This window comes from Microtus ochrogaster, unplaced genomic scaffold (genome assembly GCF_000317375.1).
Source record: "Microtus ochrogaster isolate Prairie Vole_2 unplaced genomic scaffold, MicOch1.0 UNK27, whole genome shotgun sequence".
NCBI lineage: Eukaryota > Metazoa > Chordata > Mammalia > Rodentia > Cricetidae > Microtus > Microtus ochrogaster.
This window is the reverse complement of record NW_004949125.1, coordinates 1,795,359-1,804,394: the sequence shown is the minus strand read 5'-3', so window position 1 is coordinate 1,804,394 and position 9,036 is coordinate 1,795,359. Positions and strand designations below refer to the sequence as shown.

The window sequence follows — 9,036 nt, the reverse complement described above, 5'->3', positions numbered from 1 at the left end:
CCTGCCTAGAATCCTCTGGAGAGGGGCTTGGCTTTGCAAGAGTATTTGAATAGAATCTTCCAGTGATAGGAGCCAGGAGTCTGGCTTTTATTGCACCCATTGACGTTTTGGAAGCCAGAAATGGAGCCTAGGGCCAGGGGTCATGCCTGTTCACCTGACCTACAGGTCTAGTTTCTGAATACTTCTCTCCCAGAGGATTTTTCAGGAGCAAGAGAAAGTGCCAGCAAAAGGCCTGCACCATCGCGCCCTACCTAAGAGGAAGAGAAGATGTCTGGAGAAGTCAACCCACTTCCCACAGTCCTCTTAGTGGAGGACCTGTGCTAGCCGAGGAGGGAGCACCCTTCTCTTCCAGGTACCTTCCCGTGGGGTCCCTTGCAAACCTGCTGGGAACAGTCTCACTGAGGGCTCCCGGGTGAAATCAGGGTCTTACTAGGCCTGCAGGAAGGGACAGTCCCAGGCTCCCATCAGCCTTGCCACAAAAGCAGCAGCCAGTACTTGGCTCCCTCCTGGGACCATGACAAAGCCAGGACCACAGCTAATGAATTTTAAAACAGGTGCAGCCTCAGAAGCCGCCCTCATGGGGGTGAGAGCCGCGGAGCCTTCACCGAGGGGCTGAAACGCTGACAAATGCCACTTCTCTCAGTAGAAGACGGGAAAACAGGATGGCTGTCAGGGCCGTGTCATCCCCCTCCCCCACACAAGCTTCCAGAAAGACGTTCTGACGGGTTTTGTGAAGCAGCTTGTTCTGCGATCGATGTAGGAGCAGACAGCTTTCTGCTCCTTTTATATTCCCAGTGTTTCGGCTTCCTGGATTCTTGCCTGAACGCGCTGTCCTCTAACTCTGCTAATATCTAGGTTTCAATTTATATTCTTTTCCTTTTACTGTGACCCTCCCCCAGCGGGTTCTCTGGGCTTCGGAGAAGACTTACAGCTGGCGAAGCTTATGCCTGTGACCCAGGGCCTGAGCCCAGACAAGCTGCACCCTCAGAGTCAATGGCACCTTCACGAGGGCGCTACATCCTTCTAAACGGGACAAATAGGGCCCCTGCCTACTTAAAACGGCGGTTTAGGAGCAGGGGAGACGTCTCAGCTGAGGATCCGAGTTCCTTTCCTATTTTATTATGTTTGGTTTTGGTTTTCTTATTTCACGGATGTGTGTGGCTCTACGTGTGTTTGCGTGTATGGGGATATCATACTTGCGCACAGTGCGAGTGTGTGTGGTGTGTTTGTGTACGTGCGCTTGTAGAGACCCAGAGTTGATGTTAGGAGTCATTAAGGCTCTTCTAACTTATTCACTGAGTCAGGCCTGTCAATCAAACCCAGAACTTTCCCATGTGGCTAGTCTTACTAGTTGTTTGATCTGGAGATCTCCCGTGGTTGCCTTCTGAGGCTGGAGCCACAGTCAGCCTCAATGCTCACCAAGCCCTTAGGTGGGTCTGGTTATCCCCAGTCAGGTCCTCAGGCTTGCTTGGTAACGGCTTTAACCCCAGGCCCAGGATCTGAGTTCCAGACCCACTTTTAAAAAGCTGGGTGTCCTGTGGTACATTTATCATCCCAGCTATGAGGAGGAGACAGGTGAATCCCAGGGCTCCCTGCTCAGCCAGCCCAGCCTATTGGGTAGCTTCAGGTTCATTAAGACAGCCTGTTTCAAAATATAAGGTGAAGTGATTGAGAAAGATACTGGACTTCACACACAGAGACACACACACACACACACACACAGACACACACACAGACACACCATATAGAGACCATGAGTCTCAAACTAATACATAAATGTATTGAGTAATTTTGTTGCCTTCTTCCCTATGACCCATTCCAGGAAGTGACGTGACGACCTTTGACAATGGGCCCTGGGAGGCTGGTCTTCAACACAGGAGAGGGTTACTCACTGTCCTCGTGGGTCCACACAAGCTGAGGCGTGCTGGGAGGCCCATCCCCTGGTGTGGTAAAACACAGGACTGATGTGAAGTACGCTGTGAACTTCTTCAAGTTCGTTATGTAGCCATGGTGGATTCCATGGAAGTCGGGAGCGATAGTGACCACAGTGACAGTCTCAGGGGCATCTGCCGGCCATGCCAGGAGCTGGGAGGGAAGGGCAAAAGAAAGGACCACTTTAAAATGCATTTCTTCACTTAACTGTCTATTCAAAGTATAGGTTACAATTAGTAAAATTAGTATGGCTTTAGAGAAAGCATAGTCACAGTTTAATAAGTCTAGAAATCCCACATCATTTTTCTCTTTCTCATATTTGGGGATAAACCCCAGAGTTTTACATATATTAGGCAAGCACCCTACCCAGATCAACACCCCCAGCCCCTCACTGGGGAATTCTAGGCAGGGACTCTACCACTGAGCCACACCCCAGCCCCTCACCGGGGGATTCTAGGTTGGGGCTCTACCACTGAGCAACACCCCAGCCCCTCACTGGGGGATTCTAGGCAGGGGCTCCACCACTGAGCTATACTCACTGGGGTGTATTTTAGACAAGTTATATCCCTGCCCACTTTACAGAGTTTTAATAAGTTTGCCTGGCTGGTCTTGAACTTGTGGTTCTCCAGCATTAGTCTCACAAGTAGCTGAGTATGTAAGGCCTGGCTATATATCCTATTGTTTCTGATAATCCCACCACAGAAAAATTGAGTTTAAAATGTGTCTTGTATATTGTTGTATATTTACACATGTATATTTACGCTTGTTTAGATGAAATAAATGACTGCTTAACTCTTGTTACAGTAATGGACACTCCCTTAAACTTCCATCTTCCCTCAGGGTACTACTGAGCATGGATTTCTTTTTAATAATGAGGGGTAAAGATGATATCATCTATTAATAACTAATTAGCATAAGAAGATAAACACAAATATTCTCCAGATAGAAGTCTATCTATATTGGCTCAAAATGATTCAATAGGAACAATCTTAATGATTTGTTATACTAGTTTCCTGGGCTGGATTTTAGGAGCTAGGTTAGAATTTTAAATAAAGGACATATACAGGGGCTAGGGATGGTAGAGAGCTTGGCTAGCAAGCAGAAGACCCTGGGTTCTAACTCAGTGCCACATGACTCCAACATGGCGGCACATGCTTGTCATCCCAGGACTAAGGAGGTAGGAACTGGAAAATGGGAAGTTTAAGGTCATATTCTGCCACACAGTGAGCTTAAGGCCAGCCTGGTTCTCACAAAACTGTCTTACAAAAAAAAAAAGAAATATAATATATGGCTGCATGTGTGTGTATGCGTGTGTGCGCGCGCGTGCGTGCATGAATGCATGCGTGTGCGTGTGTGTATGTGTGTACATGTGGACATTCCATGAAAAGCCACTTGCATGATTTGGCAATGCTGTGTATGTGTAGTCTCTTGACACCATGCATCTCCAGAACTGATTGGTTCTGAAAGCCAGCGGGCAGCAGGACACAGAACACATCTGTGCAGATCAAACTGACAAACCAGCCACCAGACACGCGCAGTGTTCTTGCCACTCAGACCTGGCAGGAGAGTCGAGAGTGAGGGAGTTTTGCCCTGATCAGTTCAATCTCCCTTCAAAAAAAGCATCTGCCCTTAGATACTCCCGAGGAAGAGCAGAGGCACAGAACGTGCCTAGCTGGGCCTGCCCTCATCACAGACAAACAAGCGTTTGAGGGAGCTGAACCCAAAGGGAAGAGAAAAATGAACCAAGTGGAAAAGACACCCTTTGAAGCTGAGCGCATTAGCAACTCACCTCTCTCTGAAGGGCTCCCTAAATCTCCTGATAAGGGGTTAGTGAACCCACTTTTGTACAATGAAGTCAGGCTCCCACGTCCAACCAAGAGAAGTTGATGTAAAGGAAAGAAACTATGCTTTTGGAATGTGCACCCAAGTCAGTCTTACCTGGCAACAGAGCCTGTTCATTAATTCAGTTCGGGCAGGGTACCCCAGCCCACGTTCTCTGTTCTCCCGTTTTTGAACAGAACTGTCCTCAAGGCAGAGAACAAAATGGTCTCTTTGCTGGATTGGAGCCCCCCCCCCAATGAACCCTGGGTGGGAACCTCCTTCTCCCATATCTCTGCCGTTGACTCTGCATTCTGCCGGAGAATCCCCTTCTAGGAAGAAGTGATTGGATAAGGCTGACTCCAATCATCTCCCATAGATGACTGTATGTGCATGAGATGAGTGTGTGCATATGTGTATGCCAGTGTGCATGTATATGTGTGCCTATGGGTGTCCACGCAAGCAGAGGCCAGAGGCTGACATTGAGTGTCTTCCTCAGTAACTCCCCATCTTAGTTTTTGAGGCAAGGTCTCTCACTGAACCTGGTGCTTATTCATTCCACTAGGCTGGCTGGCCAGCAAGCCCCAGGGATCTCCTGCCTCTGCTTTCCCAGTGCTGGGCTCAAAGGTGTGCTCTGCCATGCATGGATCTTTTAGTTTTATGGGTTCTGAGGGATCACAAGTCTTTATGCTTGATTAGCAAGCCCTTAACTGACTGAGCCATCTCCCAGCTTTCCCTGAAGTCCATTGATCCGACTATAGCCTTTTCTCCTGTTCCCTCTTAGCAACTGTTCATTCAAATTTCTGGCCTGGGATAGCTGATCAGACTTCTGACAGATGGTGGCCCCTCCAAGGTGATGTAGGTGGGTCTTCTTTCTATGTGTTGCTTTCATTGGTTAATTAATAAAGAAAACTGCTTGGCCTGATAGGTCAGAAGATAGGTAGGCGGGGAAGACAGAGCAGAATTCTGGGAAGAAAGCAATGAGGCAGTTGCCATGATTCTTTGACCCGAGACAGATGTAGGCTAGAATCTTTCCCCGTAAGCCACCACCTCGTGGTGCTATACAGATTATTAGAAATGGGTTAATCAAGATGTGAGAATTAGCCAATAAGAGGCTATAACTGATGGGCCAGGCAGTGTTTAAAAGAATACAGTTTTCGTGTTATTATTTCCGGGGCTAAGCTAGCCGTGCAGGAGCTGGGCGGGACAGAAAGCAGGCTCGCTCGCCTCATCACTACACCAAGGTTGCCTTACTCTGATTTTGCTGCCCTGGGTTTTCAGTGACATAGGAAGGGTAAAACCCAATGTCTGATGTGATCAATACTGCCCATGAGTGCCAACTAGAGGTCCCCAAACCAGGCCAGGTACCTTGTATCCCTGGTTGATGCCATTGATGAACTGCTGGGGTGGCGGGTTCCACAGGAAATGCACGGTGGTGGAATTCACTGCTTCAGCCTGCACGTTCTGTGGGGGTGCAGTAGGCACTGTTCCCCGTGGAGGTGGACGGCAGCACAAAAGGCGGAAGGCACCATGGGGAGAAGAGACAAAAAGGAAACCTTAGTCTAGGACTCAAGGGCAGATGGGAAGGGAGGTGAATGTCTCCCACGCTAACACTCCTGTAACAAAGGAGAATTGGGCCATTTCTCATTTTCTGTGGGAGAGTTTCTTCCTTAAGGCAGAGGTGGGAAACTGTACCAGATCACTGTTTCATCCCACAGACGGGCCTTTCCCACACATCTGAGATGAACAACACACTAAACCTTTATTGTTTCCTCAATTGCCCCAATTGCCACCTCAAATCATCACAGTCAAGGCAAGGTTTCATCTAGAAGGACCTTCTGCTCGCTATTATGTTCCAAGCTCTCCTTCCCCTTTCCAGGTAGCATTTAGTGCTCACTTGACACAACCTGGAAAGATTAGTCTGGGGGAAATTGGTGATTGATGTCGGATGGCCCAGTCCACTGTGGGCAACGCCATTTACGCGAGTGAGCCTGGGTTTCATAAGAAAGCCAGCTGAGTGTGAGCTAGGGAGCAGTGTTCTGGGGTTTTTGCTTCCAGCCCCTTCCCTGAATGACTTCCTTCAGTGACAGACTATGACCTGGAAGCAAAGCCATGTAAACGCTCTCCTAGTCTAAGGAGCTTTAGTGATGTCATGGTCTGACGTCATCAGTGACATCATCATAGTGACAGAAAGGGGACTAGAATTCTCTCTGTGTGTAAATGTGGGTTTGTATGTAGCTTCACATGTGTGTGCAGGTGCACATGTTCGTGGAGGCCAGAGGCCAGCCCCAGGTGTTGTTCCTCTGGCCCTGTCCATGTTATCTTTTTAGAGATTTATTTAACTTTATGTGTATGGGTGTTTTGCCTGCATGTACATCTGTGTGCCATGTGTGTGCCTGGTGTTCGTGGAGGTCAGAGTGGGTGCTGGAATCACTAGAACTGGACTTATGGATGGTTCTAAGCTGGGAACTGAATCTGGGTCTTCTGCAAGAAGAGTGTTACGAACCACTAAGCCATAGCTACAGTCCCTTCTATTGCTTTTTGTTTTGTTTGTTTTTGATGCGAGTTCCCAGAGAGGATTACTTAAGGAGACCTGCAACTTGCTGATTAGAATAAACTGGACATTGAGACCCACGGACCTAACTTTCTGCTTCCCCACACTGGTATTATAACTGTGCCTCCATGTCTGGGTTGTTTAAAAGTGGGTTCTGGGGGTGTCACACTCAGATCTTTTTAAGGCAAGCACTTTACAGAATGAGTCACCCTCCCAGCTGCCCAGGAAACTCAGAGGATTTACTTCCAGGTCACAGTTTATCATGAAGGGAAGTCTCTCAGGTAGGGACTGGAGACAAAAAACACAGAGGAACACTGCTCACTGGCTTGTGTGCAGGTTCAAAACCATCACGCTCCTCCTATGCGTAGTACTGTTCATTCATACACACAGCACTACAGGCAACTAAGGAATGTAAAGACTGTGAGAAAAAGTGTTTCCCGGGGAAGACAGTGTCAGTTATTACACCAAATGGTTAGCCCCAAAACACACCTACAAGTAACACACACACCGAGCAGGGTGTATCTATGGATTTAGGGATAAATCTGAACAAGCATATAGGTATGTAATAACAATTGGTTTTTACAAAGTGGGGGCATCCATTTGAAAGAGAGCAACAAGGAACATATGGCAGGGTTTGGAGAGAGGAAGGGAAAGGGCAATGATGTAATTATATTAAAATCTTAAAAGTAAAAGAAAAATCTTCTGCTTTGCTTGTTTCTTTCTTACATTCACAGAACACCTCCTGAGTCCAGGGATGCCCTCCTGGGGCACCTGCCCTGGAGGACATTCCTGGAATGCTGGGCAGGGCAGACGCGCATATGGCTTTGGGCTACCACTTGATTGGACTGAGAAGTTAAGAAGCACCTCGGGGATTGGGAAAGCACACTCCACCTGTGTCTGTGAATGTCTTTCCAGGAACCTAGGGTTACTCAAGGGGAGGGTGCCTGCCCTGTTGTGGGACAAAGGCAGTCTGCTGCTATAGGTGTGGTCCCTCTGAGAGGTGAGCGGCCGTTCCCCACCATAGCCTTCCCCCATGATGCCCTGCCTCGCCAGTCAGAAACAACTGTGCCAACCAACCACGGACCATAACCTCTCAGCCTATATAAAGCTTTCCTCCTTTGAATATTTTTTTAATATTTATTTATTATGTATACAATGCAATATTCTGTCTGCATGTATGCCTGAAAGCCAGAGGAGGGCACAAGACCGCATTACAGACGGTTGGTTGTAAGCCACCATGTAGTTACTGGGAATTGAATCAGGACCTTTGGAAGAGCAGGCGATGCTCTTAACCTCTGAGCCATCTCTCCAGCCCCCTCCTTTGAATATTCTTTTTTTTTTTTTTTTTTGTTTTTTTCGAGACAGGGTTTCTCTGTGGCTTTGGAGCCTGTCCTGGAACTAGCTCTGTAGACCAGGCTGGTCTCGATCTCACAGAGATCCGCCTGCCTCTGTCTCCCGAGTGCTGGGATTAAAGGCGTGCGCCACCACCGCCCGGCTTGAATATTTTTTTAAATTTTAAAGTGGCATGTATTTAATTGGGAAGAGCCATGTGAGTGCCTCCGTGATTATGTGGAGGTCAGAGGACAACCTGTGGGAGTCAGGTCTCCTATCCTGTGGGCTCTGAGACTGTCGGGCTTGGTGGCAGGGGCGTGAAGCTGAGGCGCCATCTCTCCAGCATCATTGCCCCAGCGCCTTCCCGTTGTTTCTGTCAGATGTCTGTATGCTGCATTCTGTCAGATAGACAGCAACAACAAAACTGAGTGACATGTTCTAGAAGCTTTTTAGGGTATCTTTTAGAAGAAAGATAGACCTTGGGAGGAAGATGGGCCTGAAGAATGGCACTTCTGCCTGGGGAAGATGGAGGTACAAAGGAGCCCAGACAGGGCACGCTTAGAGAGTGCTGTGGACTGAGAAAGTGGATGGGCCCCCTTGCACAGGGACACAAATTCCCGACACAGTGGCTGCTCTTACATATGGTGGTCACAAAGACGGGAAAACTTCCTGGGAAAGGCTGGTGCTTCCAGGGACATGGTGCTAGTGTCCCTCAAAGCAGGGATGATCCAACTTGCCTGACTGTTAGTCTTCTCATGGCAGAGAGGACACCCTGGTTCTTTAGGAGTTTGTTTGCACAGTGAGGCTCCGAAGCCAAAAGGATCCTTAGGTTTCAGGTAAAGGAAAACACATAAGTATCTCCTGTTACGAAGTACGGGGTGAGGACATGGTTCTGTTACGAGTGGCAGCATAGAGCTGGGGCTGTTGCTCACTGGGTAGAACACAGCCTGGTACACATGAAGCCACTTCTAGTGCCACGTAAGCCAGATGAGGTGGCACAGGGCTGTAATCTCAACTCTGGGAAAGAAGGGCAGGAGGGTCATCCTCAGCTACATGGTAGCCTGGGTTAGATAACCCTGCCTCAAACACACACACACACACACACACACACACACACACACACACACACACACACACACACACCTTCATCTCCACAGCTCTTCTCCATCGTCTCATTTTATGCAGAGATGGAAGAATCTAGAATCCATCAGTTCTCTCAATTGACTCTTCAGGTCCGTGTTTTCTTTCCAACTGCCATCCCCCATAACCATGGCCTCCCCAAGTTTTTTCTGCCATTCCCCATGACCATGGCCTCCCCAAGTCCTTCCTGCCATCCCCCATGACCATGGCATCCTCAAGTCGTTTCTGCTATCACCATGGCCATGGCCTCCCCAAGTCCT

General features: G+C 48.4%; 1 protein-coding gene across 1 annotated transcript in view; it reads right to left on the bottom strand.

Moving 5' to 3' along the window:
* The window catches only part of Sdk1 (sidekick cell adhesion molecule 1), a 622,567-nt gene that overhangs the window by 163,684 nt on the left and 449,847 nt on the right, over positions 1 to 9,036 (bottom strand). Inside the window, exons 17-18 of the mRNA XM_026789743.1 lie at positions 5,119 to 5,234; positions 1,893 to 2,085 (exon numbers count right to left, since the gene is read on the bottom strand). Of these exons, the coding sequence (XP_026645544.1) occupies positions 1,893 to 2,085; positions 5,119 to 5,234 (309 nt within the window). The remainder of the gene's footprint in view (positions 1 to 1,892; positions 2,086 to 5,118; positions 5,235 to 9,036) is intronic.